Source organism: Photinus pyralis, unplaced genomic scaffold (assembly GCF_008802855.1).
Source record: "Photinus pyralis isolate 1611_PpyrPB1 unplaced genomic scaffold, Ppyr1.3 Ppyr1.4_LG9, whole genome shotgun sequence".
Lineage (NCBI taxonomy): Eukaryota > Metazoa > Arthropoda > Insecta > Coleoptera > Lampyridae > Photinus > Photinus pyralis.
In genome coordinates, this window is record NW_022170878.1 from 17290857 (window position 1) to 17317399 (window position 26543).

General features: G+C 38.1%; 2 protein-coding genes across 3 annotated transcripts; both read right to left on the reverse strand.

Annotated features, from left to right (window-relative positions):
• Positions 1-11291: 11291 nt before the first annotated feature.
• LOC116180883 (probable ATP-dependent RNA helicase DDX17) lies at positions 11292-15927 on the reverse strand. 2 transcript variants are annotated; one of them, XM_031501060.1, is made up of 4 exons: positions 15703-15927; positions 14585-15658; positions 13139-13260; positions 11292-11789 (listed from the first exon to the last, which is right to left on the reverse strand). In XM_031501060.1, the coding sequence occupies exons 1-4, from the start codon at positions 15723-15725 to the stop codon at positions 11533-11535; spliced, it is 1476 nt and encodes a 491-aa protein (XP_031356920.1). In that variant the 5' UTR covers positions 15726-15927; the 3' UTR covers positions 11292-11532. The 2 variants fall into 2 exon arrangements, with proteins under 2 accessions (XP_031356920.1, XP_031356921.1); XM_031501061.1 differs by lacking the exon at positions 11292-11789 and adding an exon at positions 11803-12916.
• A 1821-nt stretch (positions 15928-17748) lies between these two features.
• Positions 17749-26384, reverse strand: LOC116180324 (splicing factor 3B subunit 3). Its single transcript, XM_031500254.1, has 8 exons — positions 26112-26384; positions 24275-25344; positions 22426-22760; positions 21905-22056; positions 20426-20581; positions 18975-20222; positions 18057-18617; positions 17749-18005 (listed from the first exon to the last, which is right to left on the reverse strand). Exons 2-8 carry the CDS (start codon positions 25339-25341, stop codon positions 17865-17867), a joined length of 3660 nt encoding a protein of 1219 aa, XP_031356114.1. The 5' UTR covers positions 25342-25344; positions 26112-26384; the 3' UTR covers positions 17749-17864.
• Between the last annotated feature and the right edge of the window lie 159 nt (positions 26385-26543).

Consider the following 26543-nt stretch of genomic DNA (forward strand, 5'->3'; position numbering starts at 1 on the left):
AGTAATGTTGAGGGTAGGGGGTGGGGGCATTTAAATGCTAGAATCGAGAATAAAAGAAAATGGGCGGAGATGCAAGATAAAAAGTCAAGATCTAGAGAACGCAACAAAGAGGGCTATTGGAACGAACAGAAAGCAGAGGATGGGGAATTAATATGGAGGGAGATAGGGTCGGGAAATACATGGAAGAGGGATGTCAAAAATGTTGGAAGAAATAAATGAATGTATGGTAGGAACAAAGATAGAATCGGATCACCAGCCGATGGAAATATGTAAGTTCAATAATATCCAAAGACGAAGAAAAGAGAGGAAAGTATTAAAAAGGCAAGAACATGGATACAGGTAAATGAAGGGAAAGGACGAGTTAAAAAAGAGAGTGGTGGGACAGAGAGTATACAGCAGAGAGAAACAGATACCGAAAAATGATGCAAAGGGGAGAAAGGAAGATATAAAGGAGTTGAGAGAACAGAAAAAAGTATATACTGCAGAAAATGTAAGGGAAAATCAGGAATGAACAAAGAAAAGGGGAAAAAAGGAGAGAAATACAAATAGAGGACTGGAAGAAGCAACCGAGGTAAAACAGATTATGGGTAAGGATGGGCAGAGGTCGAAAAGTGGAGAGAAATAGAGGAAAGGATGGAGGATATCGAGAGAGAATCGAGAACTCGCAAGGAAAACGAAGGTACAAGGAACTGATAAGCGAGTGGCTACCGAAATACCTAAAGGACATTAATTTAACAGGTTCAGATGCAGAAACCAGGAGAGAGAAAAGAAAAGTGGAGAGAATAAGAAGAAATTAAATGCAAACTATGTGGAGAGAAATTGGAAAATAGTGACCATCCGATATGAGAATATAAAGAGGTACAAAGTGCAAGGAAAAGCAGGAAGGATATACGGGTTGAGGGGGGAAAAGGAGAATATGAATGTATGGTATAGTGCAAAACGTTGTTGCCTAAATCTAAAGTACGTTCGTTAGTTTGCTCAATAAGCTTTCGAAGGAAAAATTTGGTATCTTCAGTACACTCTCAACCGTAAAAAGCATTTCCTGTTGACGAAGAGACACTACTGGCATTGCAATTTTTAGATTTACTGACTAAAAGCAGTTAGTAGAATCCATCGGCACAGTATTTCAGCTGTTATTTCCACATTTATCCAAATGAACGTCCGCCACAGGAGTCTCCATAAATTTATATAACATTCCTCCTATATATTGGAAAGTTATGTACGCACCTGTCATTTGTTGATATTATTTAGATTTACCGAAATACTTTCGAAGGTGGTTCGGTCTCACAAATTGAGATATGTTACCGTCACGAAAAATTTATACAGTTTATCGAGCGCCCGAACAAAATTTTGAGAGTAAACTACAAAAACGCATTAAGTTATCCGAATCCATCAACTTATACCTGACATTTCAAGTTTTATATATTGGATGCTTACAACCGGAAGGCTTATAAGATCATATATTTTCCGCGACACATTTTTCTAAACGGAACTGTGACAAAATCTGCAGATAACAATACGTACCGCACAAATCACTTATGATAATGATCATTACGATTAAAGATGGCCGCGTTAATTAATTAGCTGCATTTTGGGCGTACTAAAAAAATTTAAGAAAAAGGTGTAGGGATTAGTCCAGAAGCAACAGCGGCAGAGCATTCGGTTTTGGACCGCGAGAACGTCATGACAGTGGCGCAGAGGGCGCCGGCCTTCTATTAACCTCAAGAACCTTCAGGATTTAACAAGCGTGTGAGCCTTTGAATGTTTTAATAGCCTTTGTTAGCGTTTAAAAGCTTTTATTAGTCCTTTAATCATAGTTAAAGGTCGCTAGATGCTTTTTTCCGTAACATTTCCATAATCCCCACAGCTTGTTAGTGGCAGTAAGAGTCGCTTACTTAATTGGCTGAAAATTGTAATTAGAGACATGGAAAGTCTCTATGAGCCTTAAAGTATTGCTTCTTCGTCTCATTGCCCTTCTCCTAAGATCCTTTGAAAAGGACCTTTAAAAAGTTTAGGACGTTTAATCATAGAGATGTATGGGGGGAACCTTTAAAGGTATTTGGTAATCTTTGAGCGTCGTATTACGACTACCAACTGGTCATTATCCCACTTCTGATAATTTACATTAAATGCAAGCGGCAAACTATTGCAACTACGGCCGTTAGTCGGTTTTGCTTTTATTACAAAGGTCCAGACGGTATCGATCGCAAAAGCGCATTAGCCAATTCGAAACAATTACAATTTCTGTTTATTAAATCAAGTAAGAGAAAGGCACGTGTGTGGGTAATAATTGAGGGATCTCTTGGCGCCGCGCCAAAATACACGTAAATGAAAGCGCCGTATCCAAGCAACATTACCTATCAGCGCATGATTTATACGAATAAATTAATCTCAGACGCGTCGCGACGGCCCATCTCGTGGTTAGTACTACGCGCGCGTTTTGCGAAGTCGGTGAGCGTAAAAGTGTGCGGCGGTTTTCATCCGTCTCGGCCACCGCAATCGTGGCGGACAACTCGAGGAACTGTGATGAGATGCTGCTGGTACGCGATAGGGAAAAGGATACGGTGCCGTTGGCGGTTCCCTCGCGCTTCCGGCTGAGGGACCTCTTCTTGGGCGATTTCGCATTCAACGATGACGGAGAGAGGTGCGTGTTCTTTTTTTCCATTTTTCACCTCGTCGAGATTCATTAAATTTTCACACGTTCCTTCATTTCGAACGCAATTATCGTTCATTAGTAGACTGACAGTTTTGGGGGTAGCGTTTCTAATCTTAAAATCATGGAATCAATACCATTACGAAGAGGTTTCAACGTGACGTGATGTAGGCGTAATGTTTCTACATCAGAACACAGAAATTAGTAGTCGTCATTTACTGGACATTACATGACCAAAAATCACCCTGTACGCTTTTTCTTAGGAAAAGTAATAAATAATAAAAAAAACAGTGAATTGTGAGTTTTAAATTAGGATCCAACATAAGAAGGGGGTAGTGTAACTAGACCTATAATCATGGTGCAGTGATTATTTTTTCTGCCCATGATTGATTGATTCAAAACAAGTGTACCTGACAAATCCTGTTTGGTGTATTGATTATCGTACATCGACAGGTTTGTTCGAAACTTTGTAATGTAGATTGTTATTTATAGATCAAAGAAGGAAATATTATAAAGCGTACTTAAAGTACAATTGACCTAGTTATTTAATATGCGCCTACCAACTATCCACCGGGAGTAATAAAAAAGTCGATTTTAGAGAACCGATTTGTGAGGACAAACTTCGTATTTTACTCAGTTCCAATCCAGCAATGCCAATTTTCACAAAGGCACAAATTATACGCTTTTTTGCGTCATTGAGGAGAAACTTTGCGCCCCTTTACAAAGCAGACGCGGTTTAATTTGACACGAGAGCGTGAAATTTGTATTACATCAATTAAGAACCAAGCTCCTGTTATGTGCCGTTTTACGCCGTTGAACGAAAGTAACAAGAAACCTCCATAGGTTCGACTTATTCTAAACTATCCCCAGAATTCTACAAACGTATTTTCTAAATTTTTGCAGCACGTGAATGTTCCCTTTAAGCGTTTGCTCTTAAAAGTTTTGACATAACCAATGGATGTATTTCTTCCAGACGTCCCAATCGCCCTTTGTGTTCTGGAGATATAGGGGAATATATCCGATCACGATAAGGGGTCGAGGAGGACTATGATCAGTAGAAATTGATTCCTTTCGTTGAGACCTTTCATTAGAGTACCACGAAGGATAAAAGCAGTAACCCCCCCCCCTCAAACTCCCTCTTTTGATAAGAGGGTAGAAAGAAGGGCGGTAGTTAGTAGAAAACGATTCCGTTCGTTGAGAACTTTAATTAGAATACCATCAAAGATAAAATTATTGTTTACCCCCCCCACCCCCCTCCCGCCAGGCCACGTTACTCACTGAAATAGTCACGCGGGAAAGTTATATTTGCACACCAATTTATTTCGATGAGACTTGTGAGTAGAACGCCATGAAAGGTCGAACGGGTATTTACACCCCCCCCCCCCCACACACACAAAGTTTTACTTGCGTGCGTGTGCAGAATCTGAGACCAATTGCTTGCCGCACGTAAAAGTTATGCACGTTTTACTTTTAAAAACAGCATCTCAGGAAATAAATTATGGGCCTTTCTCTCCCCCTTCCCCCCCCCCCCCCCCCCCAGCGAAATTTGACGGCTGCCTGGCACACCCCCAAGGTGTAGGGTACCTATTTCAAAAAGTTCCAGGACTATAGCACTATTCCTCTCTAGAAATAGTTCAAAAGTGGATCCGGACGGACAAAACGCAAAAACTGCAAAAGCAGTTAGACATGGACATACTTACAGACGGACAATTTAATTGTCTGCAATATCGCTAATTAATAATCTGGGATTTCCAGTTATCGAGAGGAATCTTTATGAGCTTGAGACAGTCTTTAATATCCTGTAAGGGCACTAAAAGAGGTCTTTATTATTCTTCAAGAGGCTTAAAGAATCTTTAACGGACTTCAATAGCCTTTAGGAGGCTTACGACGTTTTTAAGAGCGTTTAAAAGGCGCCAACAGTTTATAAGAGCTTCCAAAAAAGTCCTTTTAGAACTTCAAAGATTTTTGTGTCCAAGGAACTCTAGAATATTATACAAGGTGTTCCTACATTTGATGCAATTCGGAAGGGGCTAATTTTTTGGTTTTGCCTTTTTTTGAGGCCCGAAAAAAAAATGTCTCAGATCGACCCGGAAAAAAATTTTCTTATAGAATGTGGCCTGTAGAATCTATAATTTCAAACAGTTCCAAGATTGGGCTACTAGTTCAAAAGTTACAGCCCTTTGAATTTTCTTTCGAAATTGGATTCTAGTCTATAACTTTTGAATGAGAAGTCTAATCGAAAAAGTACGAATTGTTTTGGATTCTACGCACCAAAATTAATAAGAAAAAGTGTTTTCCCGAGAAATTTTGGTGTAGTCGATATTTGGTAAAAAAGGAAGGTGCCTTTTTTTGAGCCCCTCAAAAATAATTGTCTCAGATTGACCCGGAAATTTTTTCTTATAGAATGTGGCCTGTAGAATCCATAATTTCAAACAGTTCCAAGATTGGGCTACTAGTTCAAAAGTTACAGCCCTTTGAATTTTCTTTCGAAATTGGTTTCTAGTCTATAACTTTTGATTGAGAAGTCTGATCGAAAAAGTACGAATTGATTTGGATTCTACGCACCAAAATTAATAAGAAAAAGTGTTTTCCCGAGAAATTTTGGTGTAGTCGATTTTTGGTAAAAAAGGAAGGTTATACACTGCCTTTTTTTGAGCCCCGAAAAAAAAATTGTCTCAGATCGACCCGGAAAAAAATTTTCTTATAGAATGTGGCCTGTAGAATCCATAATTTCAAACAGTTCCAAGATTGGGCTACTAGTTCAAAAGTTACAGCCCTTTGAATTTTCTTTCGAAATTGGTTTCTAGTCTATAACTTTTGATTGAGAAGTCTGATCGAAAAAGTACGAATTGTTTTGGATTCTACGCACCAAAATTAATAAGAAAAAGTGTTTTCCCGAGAAATTTTGGTGCAATCGATATTTGGTAAAAAAGGCCTTCCTCTGTAAGTATTCAAATACTATGCGAAGTATTTGAATATTTCTCAAAGTATTCAAATACCTTGCGAAGTATTCGAATACTTTACGAAGTATCCAAATACTTTGCGAAGTATTCGAAAACTAAATATTTGTGAAAGTATTTGAGTTACAAATACAAATACTGCTTCCATAAAAGTATTTAATTACAAAGTATTTGAATACTTTAAAGGATTTGAATACTAAAAAGTATTTACAAAATCGAATACTGCCCAGCTCTGATTCCCATGGTAGTTTTTGGGGAAAAGTAATCGAATCTCTGTAAAGAAACTGGAGGTTATCCCATACCCTCTCCCTCTTTACAATTTTGGAGAGGAACTGGGTAATCGAATCTCTATAATAAAAGCTGGAGGTGTTACTTCCTCTTAGTTACAGTTTCTTCTTCAGTTTCTCTTTGCGCGTCTTCTCTAGCGCCTTCTTCGGCTCCTACTTTTGCACTTCAAATTAACGTTCCCCCTAACAACTTTTGCAACTTTTATCGACTTTTTACGTACGTTTGATTTGGTTTTCCCAAAATTCTTTCAATATTTCTGTTCAACTATTCTTCAGTTTCTTCTTCAACTTCATTTACATTTTCTACTTCATCTTCTTTTTAAACTCCTCCTTCAGTTTCTCTCCCGTCTTTAACCAATTATTTCAGTTTTTATTTACATTTTTCTTCTTATTCTTCTTATTCAGCCTTTTCTTCGACTTTAATTTCTATCTCAAGGTCAATTTCTCCATTTACCACCTTTCTTCTTTCTCCATCTCCTAAAACCGTTTCAGTATTTATGCAGTTTTTATTACAGTGCCTTTACCTCATTTTTTAGCTTACTTGTCATCATGTTCTTGAAGTTCTGTTTCTTTAACTTCGCCTATGGCTCTCTTTTAGATCTTCCTCCTTTTCCACTTGTAACAGCTTGTTACAGTACAGATGTTGAAAACGCGTAAAATTAACTCGATATTGCTCCAAAAATATTAATGAACTTTAAATTTTTCTTTTTTTCTGGCACCGGGGGGTCTGGAGGGTATGTAATAACCCCTTGCGTCCGAAGATCTTATTCTATGCGTAAGGAAATGAATATTAATTTTTCCTTTTATTCCTGAGGGGGCGACCTTAGATTTGGTTATTAACATCGATATTTTATTTGCCCATTTGCACAGAGAACTCGGCTGTATATCCTCTGAATTAACTTGAATTAACCGGAATTAATTTGAATTAACGTGAATTAATATAGGGAGTTAATATGAGTTAACGTGAATTAATTTGAATTAACTTAAATTACTAATTCAATTCAAATTAATTTAGTAATTAACGTTAATTCAAATTAATGTTAATTTACGCTAACTTAATGCGACCTCATAGAAGCTACAAAATCAAGAGGCGTAGGTTCTTGCCGGTTTTTAATCGAATAAGAAATCAAAGAAGAAACTATCGAAGTAGAAGGAAAAAGAGACAATTGCACAAAAGATTAAAGAAGAAGCTGAAGAACAATTTGAAGAATAACCTAATAGAAAAAAAAGAAGAAAGATGTCACGAATCAGAAAGAGGAAATTGAAAAAAGTGCTGTCAAAATGAAGCAGAACCAGAAAGATGTTTGTTAAAATCCAAGATCGGACGTACAGCGTAAAGAGAAACTGAAGGAGAATCTGAAGAAGGAACTACAAAATGAGGCTATAAAAGCGGCTTAAAACAGAAGCTCAATAGGAACTCGAACAAAAGCTGAAGATGCTACTGGAAGGAAGTTGGTGAAGAAGGTAAAAACAAGGCTGCAGTCGAATCTGAAGCCAGGAGGTAAGGCACTATATGAAAGAGATGTTTAAAAATAAATTAAAGAAGAATTGAAGGGAGCATGCAAGAAAAAGTGAACAAGAGACGAAATAAGGAAACGAATGAGAAACCGAAGATGATAATTGGCCAACGAAAGTGCTGAATTAACGTGAATTAATTTGAATCAACGTGAATTAATTTTGAATTAACGTGAATTATTTTGAATTAATGTGAATTCATTTAAATTTGACACCAAAAATGGTATGTACTTGTTTCCCCCTAGGTTTACCCTCTATTACCATGGCGACCAGCCAGCCTAGTGGAATCCTTCGTTTGGTAGATGCGTGTTTTCTGGGGTTAGATCATGTTTGAACCGAAAGACAGCTTGGAGCAGCGCCCATTGTACGCCTAGGGTCTTTTTTATGTCTTCTGGTCCAAGATCCATGAAGGGTTTCCTGTAGATCCTCGGGCAGGGTAGAAATGAGATTCTTGCAAGTGAAAACGCATTCCACTTTCTAAGTTTGAACCCACCTCTTTCAACAACTCGATCAACTGACGTTGCCGGACCTTCGCAACTTTTTGGTGACTCGGTTATTAAGTAGTCCGTTTCACGATTACCGATTCTTCCGGAAACTGCTCATCTTTGTCTTCTGCCAATTGTTGCAGGGCCCTTACTGTTTGGTATGGTGCGGAAGTAGTGCCATATTATGTGACTGTGGTTAGTCTATACTCCTTGATAGGCTCACGAGGGGCCGTGTGTCCTCGATAAGTTTCGTAAACCGCTTCAACCTTATTTGCCGCTTCCGATATTGTGATGCTCGTTGGATCTCTCCACGGCTTTTGCCCCGTAGTTAGCTTTTCATCTCCATACTTGCTATTTTGGGCACTTGAACTAACTTCGAAATGTAGCACTCCAATGGGACCGGAACCTTTGTGGTAACGGGCACCAATTCGTTTAAAGGCTCGAAGGACCAAATGTGGATTTAGGGTTGTAAATCCTAATTTATCCCAAGCAAACTTACACAAAGTAAATTCGGTCGGGGATTATCTTATAACTCAAACCCGGCAGGTTACATGCTATTTATATCACAGATTTACTTCCTTAAATATGTAAATTATGTTAGTATGCAGGACGTCAACCTTACCAACAGTGTACCTAATATTGTTTTAGGACCTTTGCAGTTTACTTCCTGCTGGTTCAGTAGTATACACATTTCCTTATTATTCTGCATTTCCTTGTTCATTCTTCAAGATTATGTTAATGCAATATTGGTTGATACGATTTAATTAAAACAGCTTGTTTTTTTTGTGGGATGCGCTCTCAAATTTCTGGCATATCATTATTTTAAATCCAACATCTAATCCGTTTCAATTGCGCTTTGCGACATTACAGCTTTTTTTCAATCTTGCTCTTTGTCACGTGGGTTGTTACAAAAATGTGGATGATGTCCGATTTAATTGCTTAAACCCACAGCTCGTCGGTAACACTTGGTTTACCGAATCTTCGCAGGCCCTGAGGCCATCATTAATTTTGATAGGTTGCTGTCAACCTTTAACGCTACCTTCGACTAAAATAACTGTTACGCGATTATCCCGGTGTACGGTAATTGGATGGTACTAACCCACACGGGGAGGCCATGGCTTTCGAAAAATTCACAAAAAAGACAACTACGAAGCTCGGACGTTTTTTAATCTACCGCGTCTTTTACGAGCACATATCTCCCACACAATAGGGACGACACTTGCGTCATTCGAATACATTTGGAAACGTCTTGCCTTTAAATTGAATTTTTATAATGACGCGGCGGAGTTCTGATGAGTTGCCGTTCGAAAAGAATTTCCACTTTAACTATGCCGAGCACTTCTCCTAAGCAAGAGGCTCGAGAATGGCGGAAAATGAAATTTCATTGATTCCTGCATTTCGTTAATTTAGACAAAGGGCGCCACAGCTTCCGTGGATCAATATTCATATGGATGGTGATATTTAGTTATTCATAACGGTAAATTATCGAAAGGAAACGCGCACAAAACAAGCTATTTCGCATTGTCGCAAATGGAATACCTTCTCGTAAGCAAATGTATGGCGCGGCTATGTTTTACGTCGAAATGTATGCAGCTCTCCGAAATCCCATTACAATCTTAGTTTCAATCTTGCAATTCGGATAAAAAATCCATATTCTGTTATATTTTCAATTTATTTCTATTGTCAGCGACCGTAAAACAAAAGGAGCGGATCTGGGTTTTTTCTCTCCGGAATTTTCGCTTCCGCTGGTATCGTGCGTACAGAACAATTTCGAAAGCGTTCATCAAACCTGCGGCGATCGATTGAAATAGAGGTACAATTGAAAGGGTGCGTTGACCAATACGAATTTTGTGAAAGTAATGTCGGCAGAGGAATGGATTAGTTTTGTAAGCGTCAAACGTGAAAAGTATTGGCAGCTCGATTCGAACCCGCTCGAATATCGATTTCGCTCTTAACTACTCCCATGTCAATAGCAGCCTGATGGATTTTGTCATTTCACACATTTTAATGACAGTATAAAATCGGTTATCTTGCACAATTTAAACAGCATTTTAAAACTAGTACAAATGAGCGAGTATTTCCAAAGTCTTGGTTGTGCTAATCCCTACGTCAACAAACTCGAACAATACCTGATTAGTATTTACGTTTTATGGGGATTACCCTCGTGCATATTTACACGCTCCGCCGTTCCAAAGCGGGTTAGAAGATTAAAAATTCAAACCCTTCCTGCTTTTCCACTGTTAGCACTCTGGCTGTACGGGGGTTAGTCATTTCTAAATATAAAATGAAGAAAGAAGTAAGTACATAGGCTCCCGAGCACCAATTGCTCTAATTTTAAAATTTTGGGCGAGCTACGTAAGAACTTTTTAATTTGCAAAGTATCATCATTTGTTCCAAATTAGAAAGTAATTAGAAAGTCATTTAAAGTTCTGGAAATAAATTGGGTTTTATCCTTACTTTTAACTAATTATTGTTCAATTACTGAACTAACGTAAAAGGTGGTATAGGGGGTTCAGATCCCAGCGTTAGGAATGCAAAAATGAGTATCTCAAATGATGTTCCCCTCAAAGTTAACGCACTTTTCTATGTGCTACACCTAGGGAATGCAATCCCGCAGCAAAATCTCAATCCCGGTATTTGCGGGATTGCTAGATGTTAATCCCGCGGGATCCCGCAAAACTTTAAATAAATTGGCAACTAAGCAATTCCGTGCGGTTAATTTCTGCATTAAAATAAGTCGCTAATTATCACTATATTTAACAAAAAAGTACCTTCGGCCTAACTTAGAACTCAAAAAAACCTCACCTGTAAAGCATAAAAAGGTGAACTTCTAAAGTGCCTCAAAAATCATCGTAAATTTTTAACGAAAAAAGTTTAACAATTATACAAAAAATAACTTCTCCGTTATGCGTTTCATTAACAAAGTCCACTTGGTCGACAAATTCCTCAGTCCCGCAAATCCCCGTTTATGTGCGGGATTAATCCCGGTATTGCATTCCCTAGCTACACCGTATATGATTTAATTGTCATTTTGAATGTGACCTGTAGAATCCATAATTTCAAACAGTTCCAAGATTGGGTTACTAGTTCAAAAGTTACAGCCCTTTGAATTTTTTTCGAAATTGGTTTCTAGTCTATAACTTTGATTGAGAAGTCTGATCGAAAAAGTACGAATTGTTTTGGATTCTACGTACCAAAATTAATAAGAAAAAGTGTTTTCCCGAGAAATTTTGGTGCAGACGATGTTCGGTAAAAAAGGAAGGTTATACACTGCCTTTTTTGAGCCCCGAAAAAAAATTGTCTCAGATCGATCCGAAAAAAAATTTTCTTATAGAATGTGGCCTGTAGAATCCATAATTTCAAACAGTTCCAAGATTGGGCCACTAGTTCAAAAGTTACAGCCCTTTGAATTTTCTTTCGAAATTGGTTTCTAGTCCATAACTTTTGATTGAGAAGTCGGATCGAAAAAGTACGAATTGTGCCGTCTCCAAGTGGCCTGCAGAAATGTACGCAATTTATCCCATTAAATTTTGAGTTATTGTGCTAACAACAACTACCTACAACTGACTTTTTTCTGTTATGAAAACAATACTTTACCAACTCATATATGTGTGCGGAAAAGTAATAAACTATTACATACCTCGACTGCTACCAGCACTGTTATTCCAGCTACGGTTGTCAGCCATTTCTTGTAATTTTGGATTGATAACCTGTTTCGCTTCCTTTAGTACCGCGACAAGGTCGGCGGCTTTATTTGCATTTATAGACGTAAAGAACGTGTACGCGGTGCCGGTACGTTGTGAACGCCCTGTACGACCGATCCTATGGACGTAATCTTCCGAATTTGAGGGATAATCAAAATTGATTACAAATTTTACATCTTCTACATCTGCAATACACAGTGTGAACATTAAAAAGGAGTTACGTTATAATTTACTAATGTTGTAGAATAAGAAGAAAATACATAGCTTAAATAACACTGTAAGTACAATACTATTTTAGAATTAATTGTAATGTGAAAACACAAAAAGGGTACACTAGTGGTTAATTGCATTTGATTCACAAAGAAAGTATTTCTTAAAATAAAAGAATTAGGAGTAGTATTTCTCTTGACGTCATTAAATGAACCTAGTAAAAATAAGAAACATCAAATCATAAAACAATATCTGCTGTACGTTACTCCTAATAAACCAAACAGAACCAATAAATTAATAAAAAGTATTTATTAATCGTACTCAAAATTAAATTGTAAAAGTCTACATTATGCAACATACATGTTAAACCAGACGCCAACACTGAAAGTAGTGTTGCTCTAAGATCTCTTTAGGCTCATTTGAGTATCACTAGTTAAACATAATTTGCATAAAGTAAACTCCGCCTAACAGGTACACATAAGCACATCAATAAATTATAAGATGAAGTTTTAATTATTTATATGCGTACAAAATTACAATCAAGAATATGATAGTATAAATTAACAAATAAACGTGTAAGAGAAGTAGGTAATATTTTTTAAGATGCACGATTTTAAAATGAAATTTGACCAATGTCGCAAATAATCACTTGTGGTTCAAGACAATTAAACTCAACCCTTAATTATGATTGGTCAAACCTCAATAAAAATCCCTAAAGTACCAATCAAAATTTCGATGCGTACCAAACATTGTTTACTCAATATCTGGTGGGCAGAGAGCCCAAAGAGTGCAGCAAATATGGGCCCCCGTAGTCGAGATGTGTAACTGGACAATCACACAGGCAAAGCGGAGGAGCCCAGGGAGACACTGAGTAGCCCATAGCCTGAGCCAGTCCACAGTCCAAGAACCAGACTTCGAACGGCCCGGCACAGGGCAGATCGATAAGTGCCTCGGGCTTGCCCTTATTCACGGCCAGGTTATAGCCAGCAGTTCTAAACCACGGACTCCAACATGGCCGCCGACCCGGGCGAAATGGTTGCCGTCGACCGGAGAGGCACAGCCACAATGACTCTACTCTTATGTCATTAACTTGCTTGTGCCTCTGGAAAAGAGAGGCGCCCAATTTAATAAACGACAATACTGCAGTAAGTCCCTTGCACATAGCGCAACAGGCTAATAGTTTGAAAGTGCATCTCTTTGAAAAGAAAAAAAATACGTAAACTAAATAAATAGAATCCTCATTCAAAATCAAAACATAAAATATTAGCCTGTCATAAATTATTCATTTGCATTAAAAAGAAAGGCATACACAAAAACATCATACCTAAACCGCGTGCCGCTACGTCCGTCGCAACGAGGATCGGTGCCTTACCCGATCTAAAATCTTGCAAAACCCAATCTCTCTCTTGTTGAGATTTATCTCCATGAATACAAACGGCTGGCCATCTGAAAATGTAATTTTGTGTGATTAGATGAAATCGCATAAAAACTCTTATTGAAAGATAAACAACTTGTCGCACTAAACCTGATTTGTATATGTGTGAATTACCTTTTAACCATGTAATCAAATCCATTTTTACCACCCACACATTAGTAAAGGAGCACAACCGATTGGAACCAAATTTGGTACCTACACATATTCTTCGACATAAAAGGAACAATATTGAAAAGCTTTTGGCCAGAATTGCGCATGCGCAACAAAAAAACTGTTCATTTTTGACGTTTTTCCATATTATGGCAAATGGCAAATTTTGTAAGAATACCGGCAGATCATTAATATTAGAAGTAGGTATCTGGAAATGAAATTTCTTCGATATATCCAACATATAATAATGTTTATTCTGATAATGCTAACAGTTCCATTGTTGCACGTGATATGATTGTGAAAAAAATGTATGTTTTGGTCTGTTATTATATAACGTACACAGATAGAACCAAAGCTCTCATGCTCAAACCGTTTGAAATATAGATATGAAAATTAGAACGCTTCCATTGGAAATTTTGAGGTTAAAAAAAATTATACAGGGTGTTTACGGTCTTCCCTGTATCCTTTTAAGGGGCGGCAGTACAGCTCAAAAGGAGTCGACAAACCCCAAAACACCCTGTATATAATAATAATATATAATACCTACAGAATAATACAATAATACAAATAATACAAAATGTGATACCTACAGAAAGAGAATGGTATATTTCCAGGTTGTGACTGCCCTGGTTACAATAATGCTGCCACAAGATAAATTCATCACCTTGGTTTCCAGGTGAATTTCTACCAATTATAATTAAATTTGCTGCGACTTTTCCCGTCAAATTATGCGGGAGTAAAGTTTCTAAGTTGGTTTCAAAAACATTCTCCTAAACAAATATCTCATGGTAAGTTGGAGTTTTTATTTTGTCGATTGGAATAACAGTGAGCTTTCATAATCTTCCCACGTTTATCAATGGGGTATTTGTTGGAAATTGTATTTGTCTGGCTATGGTTTTAAATTATAAGCTGGAAATTGGTCGTGTTATGTTAGTTCTACAATTCATCACATTCAATAAAGCTTAATAACAAATAAACCGATATCACAGAATTCGAAAATCAGATACAGCCCTGCAAGCCTGTTGAAACAATGAAATTTAATAAAATGCCGCCAACATTACTATTCCCCCATTCAGTGGGTGTTAAAATTACTGGGTATTAGAGAAAAGATGGGTCTAAAATTGCTATCGTCCAAAAATGGCTATGGGTGCTATGTTAATTATCAAAAATAAAAAAGAAACATACCCATCTCTCTTCATTTTTCTAGTAATTTCATCAACACGTCGTTTAGTCTCAATAAAAATTATAGTTTTGTTTTCAGTCTCGGCCATAATTTCCTTTAGCAACGTGCTCAACTTAGCCTCCTTCTCGTACTCTTGACACACGTCGATAATTTGTAAAATATTATGATTCGCCGATAGTTGAAGTGAGCCGACATTAATTTGTATGTAATCCTTGAGAAACTCGGCGGCCAAAGACTGTACCTCTCGAGGCCAAGTGGCCGACCACATTAGTGTCTGACGATCGGGCCGAATCTGCTCGATGATTTTTCGAATTTGGGGTTCGAAACCCATGTCGAGCATTCTGTCTGCTTCATCTAGCACGAGGTAAGTGCAGCGACGCAGGTTAGTTCGGTTGCTCTCCAGAAAGTCTATTAGTCGGCCGGGCGTTGCGATTACAATTTCCACACCGTCCATCAAATCATTGGCTTGTGGGCCTTTAGGAGCACCGCCAAAAATGCATGTGTTTCGAATGCGAGATGAATGTCCGAATTCTATTGCGACCTGCTGTATTTGTTGGGCCAGCTCGCGTGTTGGTGCCAAGACTAAAGCAACGGGACCGTCGCCTTTTAACAGTCGGGCTTGGTGGTTAATGTGGACGATTGCTGGTAAAATGTAGGATAAGGTCTTCCCGGAGCCAGTAGATGCGATTCCGACCATGTCACGGCCAGAAAGAGCGATTGGCCAGCCCTGTGACTGAATAGGCGTAGGCGTTTTGAAGCCCATCTTACGTATTTCTGTATTTACGTAATCAGGAAAGTTTCCTTCTTCGAATGTTAATACTGGATTGGGTATTGTTTTTCCTTTAAGTGAAATTTCTTTACTTCTACGCCACTCTTCGACGTCGTATACTGAACGATTTGAAACAATTAGGCTCGGAATGTAGAAATCTTTTTTGAAGGGTTCTAGACGATTGAGGTCCCATCTGGGTTTACGTAGGTTAGACCCGGCTGTGTTACGCCGGGCATTGCCACCTGCACCACCTCCACCATAGCCACGATCACGGCTTCTTGACCGCCTACGATCGCGACTTCTAGACCTACATCAAAAGCTGGTCAGAAGAAAGGGAGAAAGCCTACTTACCTTTTTCCCGGACGGCCACGCATTTTACACTTTTATCAAAATTCGCAATTAAGAATTTCGCATTGCCTCAAAATTAACGAATAACGACAATTAATTTCATTCAATACACTCGAAAAATTAGCACAAGAAGATAAAATTAATTAAAGAAAGGTATAATCATAACGGGATTGCGGAACACAGCATCGATTCGTTCCGTATTAATTTAAAATAGCATTCAGCACGTAACGTATGACCCTGCGCTATCCTTGTCCATCCTTACCTAAACACATTTACGTAAACAAATACACGTGTAGTAAAAATCATAGGAGTAGTGGCGAACAAAATTCGTTCACAACGAAGAGTTTGTGAGGTTATGTTTTCCCCATTTAAATTTATCTACGAAATGGATATTTTCAAACAGCTCAAAGAAAAGTGTGTCTTCATTGACAAGGAAATTCGTGAAATCAACGATAAAGTGAAGGATTTAGAAGACGGAGCAGAAGTTAGTCCCAAAAGTATATACAAATTTAATGAAAATCTGAAACAGCTCGAAAAGTCTGTTAAAGGTATCATCACCGAGTTGACAAAAGACATTGAAGACCAACAACAGTTGCTTGGTGAATGTAAAAGCGTGATAAGAGGTGTATTATGTTTAACAGATAATTTACAAAGTGAAGATTCTGAGTCCGTTGACGATAGCTCTACATCTACCCCTACGGAAGATGAAGATATAGAAAACATTGCCCCAATAGAAGAGCCGAAAGTACCCGAGGAGAATTCATCTGATATAGATTCAGCACTTACTGTATTAAATAAATCGTTACCCAGGCTATTGTAATTGTTAATTTTTTAAATAATAAAGAAACAGCATGAATGAATCATTTCTGACCCTTAATGTTTATGAAAAAACAAATTGATTTGGTAACAATATATCTTTCCGGCCTTGAGTATGAACAATCAGCTCGCACTTTTACGTATAACAATCTTTATAGATATTTATTGTCGAAGGGTATATGTATGAGGCCCGTGATTTTTGTGGTGTGGTTGACGGTTGTCTCTTTTCTTGCCAACTATAGGATCTCCCGTACCTCTAAATTTTTTCACAGACCACAATATGTAGACCAAGTTTATAGTTGTTCAAGCGCAGAAGAAAATGGCCATTTTACTAAAATTATTTTATTCGCGAAAATCTGCCCTATTGTAAAACGGCTGAAACAAATGAACCCAAAGGTGCATATCTTAGCAACTTGTGTGCAAGAAATATATCCATTGGTGACGTTAAAAAAAAAGCTATTTCTGTTTAAAAAAAATGCGCTTTATCTGCACAAGAGATCACATTTGTTACAGCCGTTTTACAATACAACATATTTTCGCGAATACCGCAAGGACAGCTATGAAAAGGATTTGAAACACAGCAATAATTACCAATTACATAGTTCTCATAGGGCCCCTTGCACAAAAGCAGTTTAAACCTCGTTTTAAGTTAACGCAATGTATTAGATGAAATTTGAAACCAAACCAAACCAGCAACTAATTTCTATATGAAATTGGTGCCCCATCTGTACAACATACTTACACAGGTCAATTGTGGTGATCAGTGGCGTAGGAAGGGGGGTGCGGACCTGTAGGGGTGACAAAAACGTATCTAAAATTTGAAAAGGCTTATGATTAATTATAGCAAGGGTGACAAGTTGAAATTCCGCCCCGGGTGTCAGAAGACCTTGCTACGCCACTGGTGGTGATAATCAGTACCTTCATAAACGAAAGCAAACTGGCTAGCAGCCACTTTCCAACATTCAAAATCTACCAGCACAGCAAACTGTAGCAAACCAAAAGATACAATACAGTAGTGAAATAAAAACACCAAGAAAAAGTTCCACTAAAAATATACATGTATTTTGTAGACTACCCAACTGTATTGAAAGACAATGAACAAGGTCATGTATCCCATATATAGTTGGCAATAACTTAGAAGATTGTTATGAATGAATAGAACAAATATCTATACTACAGTAGAGCATTTTCCCTACCAGTAACCACCCACACAATTCATATCAACCAATTCAATTACAAAAGAAAAATACTATGCATTTTTTTTAAATAAATATGTACATCATACTTCACACATACAAACTATATCTAAACATTATTTTAAACAAAAAAATTATTATAAGCAGTAACACTTAAAACGCATATCGAGTTCGAATGTCCTCAAGTTTCTTGGAAACTTCTGCAGGTGTACGTTCAAGATCGATAGCAATACTTTTTTGCTTGCTTGGTTCAAGTGAATTATATTGTTCACATAAGTCTCCATCAATTACGTTCTGGAATGAAAGTCGTGAGTTAACATTACAAATTCTGTATGCAATACAAACCTTCACTGGATAATAATAGCTTCTAAATGACAAGTGATCCCGCCCACACAACGGTGAATTCTCACTGCGCATGTGCATCTCAAGATGCTGAAAGAAGTCGTGATCTTCGTGGGAAGTAAATGGTACCAAAACGCCGACGGAGCCGGAAACGGTCGTGTAAATTAGAGATTCCCAGCCACCAGGAATCAAGGTAGCCTTCTGTAACCAAGTGACAGTTTCGCCCACATGGAATGTTGCTATTGTATCAGCCTTTTGAGATGCTCCATTTAAGAGACCTCGATCCCACAAGCTTTTGTTTCCCGTTGGATCCTCGTCCACATCATCTGTTGTGTTGGGGGGAAGTCGTACAATGCCAATGTTACCAAACTTGTCCGCCGTTGCGACGGTGTCATAGTCAAGGACTGAGGTGCAGGTTATCCAACGTGGATGTGTGTCATCCGCGAATATGATCAGCTGATTTTCGTGCTTTTTGTAACGAACCATGTAGATAGATTCTTGAACATCGGCGACAAAAATTCGCCGACCCATCGCCTGAATATTGACGATGAGATTTGGAATGTGCTGCAATATACAAACAAGTATCAGTAAATGGGGGTAAGCTGTGCAGGAGAGCATCTTAAAATTTCTTTTTAAATCAGTACTGCAGGATGTTTCAACACTGAACAATAAGTAAATGTGTATTTTTGTCATCATTTAATGAGGGTAATTACACAAACCGAAGAGTAATGTTAAAATACTATCGCAAGTTATACATAGAAATCAAAAGTTAGCGACTGTCTAGTCACCTTTGGAATTTTTGTTTACATGAGAAATCATACTTAACTTGGCAACAATGCATTGTATTGTACTTTTCATCTCTTTAGGGTGTATAAATAACAAGATGTTTACGACCTATTACCTACCAATAGAAAAAATTACCTTATTCTCACATTTGCGCAATAACTTCTTTTTTCCATAATCGTATAACCTCAACAATCGACCGACCCCGGCCAACAACCGACCATTATACGAACAAACGGCATAAGGAACTTCTTCAACTGGTGTACGATGTATTAGTTCTAACTCGCGACAAGACATCTCCACTTTATAGGTATCTATATATCCCGAAATACATAACCTAGGATTGAGCTGTAAATCCTTGGCGACGCCGACTATCAAAAACCACTGGTGTTCAGGTTGTCCGTTAAACTTGACCAAAGATATACACATTGCAGCTTCATTTTGTTCGAATCTTTTCATTTTAAATGTAGTCCCTTGTACCGGATCCATTATTCTCATTGTAGAAGCCCACATTCCGTGTCCCGCTTTCGGCGCAGAGAAGATATTTTCCGGCAAGTCCTCATTTAAAAAAGCTTCCGCCATTTCCTTTGCCAACTCTTGTTCTTCTTCACCTGCCGCCTCGCGCATTTCTTCCGCCATCTGCAAACGGCGCTGCTTTTTTGTATCCTCAGTGTAGGCATTATGTTCCGTCTCTAGCATAATAATATTGGACGTCTCTGGATGGATAACAAATTTTCGTGGCGTATACTCAAGGGGAAACGAAATCTGATTGAAAACTGCGCCCAATTTTTCCAAGGCCAAAATACGAAGAGTGTTAGTGGAAATTGCAACAATACCCTCGGGACATTGCTCGGAACTGAAACCGGACGCGTACTCTAAACTTTCATATGACAAGGGTGTTAAATAGAAACGGCTTTGATAGTAGTAACTTAGCCACGAACGACTGCTCATAGCCAATACTGCTTCCGAGTCTTGCATTCTTATGCGGAATAGCTTGACGGGTCGCGAGCCAAGATATCTTGTTCTGGTATCGGTCAAATCACCCGAAACAGGATCCAATACAGTCCTGAGGAGAGCACCATTTTGTAAACCAATGTTTAAATACAAGGTACTTGTGGTGCTAGCAGCTGCAGCATCTTCAGGGTTACGTTCTGTACAACCCATTTCGACAATACAAAGTGATTCCGGACACACGGGTAGTGCCTGCATAGAGCGGGGCGATAGACAATCGGTTGGATCTAACGATATAATTCTGACAGTGTTATCTGCCAAGCCGACTGCGAGAAACCAAGAACGTTGCTCTCCAGGTGCCACATTTGCTAATGCCATACAGACTACATCTGAATTCATCCGCTTACGGTCTTTGTATTCGTGCAACTGACCCGTCTGAAAAGAACAAGAGTGTAATCAAATGTTTATAGAAGGGTTGAGTGGTAGAACAAATGTTTCTTAATGATTCACTTCGATATGTTACAAAACCATAGCAAAGGCGACAAAAAGATCTTCCTATAGCATGAAGAAATATCTGATAACTTTTACAGTTACCAGTAGTTATATTCACGCACAATTATTTTTCATAATATACCCACCGGATCCATTTCGAAATACACCAACTCTCCTCCCGATAACGCTATGACCACCTGCCTCTGGTTCACCGCGCATTTAACAATGGTCTTTTTTCCAGGTGCCTTCCACTCATTGACCCGCTTATCGGAGCAAATGTGTCGAATTCCATCAGGATAAACCTAGACAAAAGCTTTATTTAGTCTCAGATGGCTGCAAAGTACCTAAGGTACAAAGTAATGTCGCACAGTTGGGAGACCCATAATTTTCATACAAAAGTTATGGTACTATGAACATGTGCGTTTATTATTGGCCAATGAATTTCCATCAACAGTTATGTAAACACGAAGATGTAATGTGTGTATTGGCCTTAAGAGTAAATGTAAAGGGGAGGAGTCAAAATCCTAGTATATTGGATATATAGCCAGAAATCACCAATAGAGGGAAAATTTAAATGGCTTTCATAATCAAATTTTTAAAAGCTTCCTAGCTAGATGGTATTGTGCTCATCATTTTTTAAACATGTGACAATCTCATCAAATGGCGTTTTAGGTCAGTTTAAGCAACTTTTAAAGAACATTTTTTTCTTTTTGTATATACAGGGTGGTTCAAATGGGACACTTCCTTATGGTGCTAACACCCTTACTTTAAGATAGAAAAAAAATGGATCTAGATAGGTAATAGCAGCACATTGCAGCAGCAGTGCGGCGCGTCAAAATCTAAGTCGTAACAAGGTAGTATTTTATTTCAACTCTGACTACTGTAAACCCGGTATATTTTGGAATTTTTGATTTATCACATGTTATATTTAATATTACTTGCAATATTGCATTTTATTCATTACAATCACATAAGGTTTCATGTTCGTTGTTTTTTGGTTTCTTGAAATTAAAAATGTTTGGAAAAAATTTCCAGATAACCAAAACATTGTCGTTTTAAAAAATCTGGCCATCTTTTGTTCACCATGAAAACCTAGGTGTATTTGATATAAATACGTATAACACGTGATACCAACAACAAAATTTAGGAAACTTTGCAGCCTTTTCAAAAACTGCAAAATATACGGGGTGATGTGTATCAAAAAAATGTAGTTTGGGGTCACATAAAAAACAACCTGTATAAAAACGTCCCCTACCGGCCAAACGATTAGAGATAGCTGAATTCTGTTTGTGTCACTGATTTTCTCTTTCAAATAATAATAATAATAGTCTTTATTAGCACGAACATAAAATAACTACAGTAAAAAAAAGAAACTAAACATCATACATGAATAAATGAACTCCAGACATCGTAAGTCCAATTTTTTCTATTTGTTAAAATAAAAGGTGTTTCCATAAAAATGTGTCCTACACATTTGGACAACCCTGTACACACAATGTTCGCAAATTATTAATAAAAATTCAAATTTAGGGGGTTTTTTAGGTCAATTCGATAATTTGTGTACTACATGTGTATTTAGCATTAGTCTTCCCTCTTCCGTCTGATAATTTATAATATCTATTTACCTGTACTAGTGCATCGTCGCTTAAAGCAGCACAGGATAGCGTAGGAGTGGTACCCAAAAAACCACTGTCCGTAACTTCTTCAACAGTCTCCCCAATCGACAACACAAGGGTAGCATTGACGAAAGACACAATAATGTAAGCATCAAATTCATCTGCAACAACAAACACTAACGTTGTAATTGCGTTACATATTCGACAATATTTCAAGTTGGTATATTTAATCAGACAGGTCAAATTGTAATCACAATTAAAATCAGGTGAAACACGGATTATGTCATCATGAAAACTGCAACCGTTATGATGATAATCGAAGATTTATCCACTTACCTGAATGATGCGAACTGGAATTTGTCCACCAACGAATACCCTGAAAGATAAAAGCACTGGTGTCTGAGACTTACTTCAAGCACCAGGCTCGTTTAATTTTTGCTTGCTTTAGTTTTATTGAAATCGAGCACGTGACTTTGTCACCAGCAACGATTTCAAAGGGAAGCAAAAAGTTACAGAAAATGCCAACTTACCATCGCTTCTACGTTTTACTGTCCAGACCGCGTTCGGATTTCCGGGCAGTTCCGAAACCGCCATTTCCGAGACCTCAAGACCGTGCCGTAGAACTCTAAGCGACGATCTGGGACCGCGCCCGCACAGCATGTACAACTGTGGAGTGTCCTCGCCGGCCAAATCAGCAACCCTGCACGACAATATTGGAGATAGCGATTCCATTTCATCCACAAGGACTAAATTTCTCAGGGGACGAGGTGCGAAGAAGAACGTGTCGCCCTCTTCCAGCGGCATGGCCGAACTGAACTCCAACTCGTCGTCGTCGTCACCCAAATGTGCTATTTGGTACAGAAAGCTTCACAATTTCATTAGCATACGGATGCAACTAACGAGGAAACCTCCCAAACTGCAACACTTTGATTTCCATTAATAAAAAGATCACTGAAAATCACCAAAACAGGGTGTAATTATCTTTGAGGTTGGTTTTTTTAAGGAACAAGGTAATTATTACAAACAATTAAAAATAATGATTGTTTTATTTACATAAATTGTAAAAAACAATGAGAGATACCATGATGGTTAAATGGGAGCAAAGTTGCCTCATTTTGTGACTAAACAACGCATTTGAAATTTTTGAAAAATCTATGAAAATAACCAAGATTTCACTGAAATACTGAAAATGTCAAATTTCGTTTTCCTTTTCTCTAGTTTAAATGGATGGTTCCCATTAGTACCTTCTATGAACACTTTTTTCGGAGAATCTCAATCTGTTATCAGAATTTCCATAACACACTAGATGTAGCAGCTACATAGACGCCATATTGGATTTTTACAGAATGAGATAGAGACAAAAAGGAAAATAATGATATTTTGTTGAGAAACGAATGTTAAACATTTGATATTGAGATTTTCCTTGTAAATTTATATGGAACTATAACAAGACGTCATTTTTTTCCCTTCTCATTCCGCAAAAATTCAATATGGCGTCCATAAAAAGCAGTAGGTCAACATTTCCAGTTTTTCGGCGATACCTCGGTTATTTCCAGATTTTTCAAAAATTTCAAATGCGTTTTTTTAGCTCCAAAAAATGACAACTTTGCCCCCATTTAACCATCATTGTATCTCCCACCGTTACGGAGATCTCAATGGTGAGCCACGAATTTGAACCATCCGGTATTTAACATCAAGTGATTTTTATAACTTAACACGTTGAGTGCCACCAGAAATTTTTGAAAATTTTTTATCGGGCCAAAAACCATTTTAAGCATTTTCGGATATGTTATGGCGGGTATAATGGCAAAAAGTTATAAATATCATGATACAGTGTGTATAGCGATGGGGTATACAAGAGGGAATTTTTTTTTAAATATTGATTTATGAAAAAAATTTATTCTTCATAATATGTTTTGCTTGCTTTGAAAGTACCAATAACGTTTCGATAATCTAAAATTTATTTATAAAAATTTGGAAAAATAATAAAATTAATTTTTTTTTATTGAAAGTTATCATTCTACATTATAATTAAAATAGAGTATTACTATCAAACCACAAACAATCGAAACGTTATTGGTACTTTCAAAGCAAGCAAAAAATATTATGAAGAATAAATTTTTTTCATAAATCAATATTAAAAAAAATTCCCTCTTGTATACCCCATCGCTTTACACACTGTACATTTGTTTATTTAAAAATAAAAATAATAAATTTAATAAAAACTGCTGCAACTACCGAGTGGTCCCTAGGGACCGCCGTGGCCCTATCAGATATGTTACGAGCGGCCCCCACGGACCGCTGCGGCGCTAAACGTGTTAATAGATAACCCCGCCCAAAGTTTTGCAGTCTGGAAAGAATCCTGGTAAGCAAACTTACTGATTTCCGAACTCCGACGCGACGAATAAAAATCCAGTCTTCAACACGCACATCGCAGTCGCCACTGGTACAGTGTCGAAGTACTTCAACTTAATTTCTGTGACAACATCCTCATCAGTCTCCAAAGTAATCTTAAATATGTCTCCCTGCTCAGTCTGCGCCAAAAAGAAGAACATCGACTTCGTCTTGTGAGTGGCAGAACAAACGAAGATCATCCCCCTTTCGGGGTCGTCCAAATCATTCCTCCGCCTCGGTATGGGGCAACGAATATCATGCTGGTCACCCAAGTTTTTGTATGTCAAATAATTTTCGGAACAGATCAATACACCGGAGGGACCGTCATTACCGCCGGGCACCGAAACAAGAAAATTCGCGTGCTCCTCTAACGGTTCAGAATATTTGCGTACCACGTGGTTCACACCCAAGTCAAGTTCGTAGAAGGTTAGCGTTTGCTGTGTTTTCTGCGCCGCCTCGCCGGTCGGATCGGAATCCGCCTCCTCGTAATCGATCTCTAAACAAGCAAACATTGGGTTTTCGTAACCGACATCAACACCGACCATGTGATATACTAACGTATTGCTCTTGTGCGCCTCTAAAGGTGACGAGATGGTGAGACGAGCTTCCGGATCACGATTCAGAATATAAACAAGTTTCTGCTTCTCAATTGCGCCTATCATTACGGCTCTTCCCTTGGGATCTATGGCCAAGTATTGTCCGGGGACGATTCGCCGACAACCCGATTTACCAAAGGTTTCTTGATGTATCTTTTCAAACGCATTTTTAGCGACAATATACTCTAGTATAACGATTCGACCGGAATCCGAACCGACCACAATGTAATCTTTGGTACCGCCGGTCAGACGAAATCCCATCAACGATCTTACGATGCCGAATATTTCCACCGTTAGTAACGTGTGTACCTTTCCCGTGTTCGGATCCGGCCTCAGCAATTCTATGCTTTTGCCTCGTGAAATAATGATCTCTTGTTGTTTTGTGCCCGAAAAGTTACCGTGAACGGCATGGGTAATTGCCGTAGCCCTTTGCAAAGTTAGATTGTATAGATACATGTTCTGCAAGTAAAATACTGTGTAAGCTACTATGTATAGTTCATTTCAGAATGAGGAGTAATTAGCTGGTGGACAATATAAACTAGTAGGTACACTGTAAATGATATTCTAGCAGCTGTCAACAACTTCCTCATTCTGGGATACAGAATAAGATGCTTTGTAAAAGTGTGAGATGCGAAAACCAGCAGTAAAGTAAAAAAGTTTACTGCAACTATGCAGAGCATCTGCAGTTATTCTTGCACAATCTACGACCTGCAATTTATATCAGATAAACTGCTGGAGATACCGTGTGCTTGACCAATTGTAGCCACTCTCACTCTTCCGAACCAATTCCAAAAGTGCGTCAAAATTACAAACTATTTAATGGCGAGGTATTTGATGTACTGCACTGGTGCAACCCTGTGCACCTGCAAAAAATGCTGTTAATGGTTGTCTGGACTGAGCTTGCTCCAACTATACACAGTTCACAATTTAGGCTAATGAACAGTGTCATTGTAGCAGCTTCAGGATCCAACAAACCAACAGTCGTTATCATGAGTCTTAAGCTCTATTAAGTGACGATTCAGTATAAGTTTGGTATTAATGTATGTAGCCCAAAGGTTCTGTGTTACGTTTGAACGTGGGGGTGCTGGGTTGCACCAAACAGGCCTCTTCATAATTCTAGATCAAGATCCTAACCTCAATTGTTACAAAAGCGTTGTAAATAAGAAACCCATAAAATACTGTACGCAAAACGTGCACAAACTGCATCCAATAACAAATACACTTACCACAAGTAAAGATGCCTCGTCATTAACTGCAGAAAACTTAGATGAAAATCACACAAGCGCCGCCATTAAACTATTCGTGGTACACAAAAGCTACTAGACTTGACTTGTCTAGGACAAAATTTAGGTACCAATCATGGTGACATGTAATGTGAATAAAATTTTAAAAAATCCATTATTATCCCTTAATTTAAAAAAGTAAAAGGGTAAAAAATTGCCACCAACTCACACCGTCTGCACAACCGAAATAAACAGGAAAACAAACAGACGCCACTTTAAATATTACGGTCACCTCCCGAAAACATTGCGTTTCCGTTACGCGCTCTTTTTTAAAATATGGATTAGCTGAAATCACACAGGGTGTGTCATAGAAATATTTAATAATAATTAATGAGATACAAGCACCAGCACAGATTACCAGGATAAACTTGTAGT

What these genes read in the sequence shown, in the direction of transcription:
- LOC116180883 (XM_031501060.1), bottom strand. Translation starts at nt 15,725, where the DNA reads ATGCGTGGCCGTCCGGGAAAAAG. An exon ending in CGTGGCCGTCCGGGAAAAAG is followed by an intron (nt 15,659 to 15,702) that starts GTAAGTAGGCTT and finishes CTTTTGATGTAG; the next exon opens with GTCTAGAAGTCGCGATCGTA. An exon ending in AGAAAAATGAAGAGAGATGG is followed by an intron (nt 13,261 to 14,584) that starts GTATGTTTCTTT and finishes TTACATTTTCAG; the next exon opens with ATGGCCAGCCGTTTGTATTC.
- LOC116180324 (XM_031500254.1), bottom strand. Translation starts at nt 25,341, where the DNA reads ATGTATCTATACAATCTAACTTTGCAAAGGGCTACGGCAATTACCCAT. An exon ending in GCGTCGGAGTTCGGAAATCA is followed by an intron (nt 22,761 to 24,274) that starts GTAAGTTTGCTT and finishes GAAATTGTGAAG; the next exon opens with CTTTCTGTACCAAATAGCAC. An exon ending in GCTATTATTATCCAGTGAAG is followed by an intron (nt 18,006 to 18,056) that starts GTTTGTATTGCA and finishes CTTTCATTCCAG; the next exon opens with AACGTAATTGATGGAGACTT.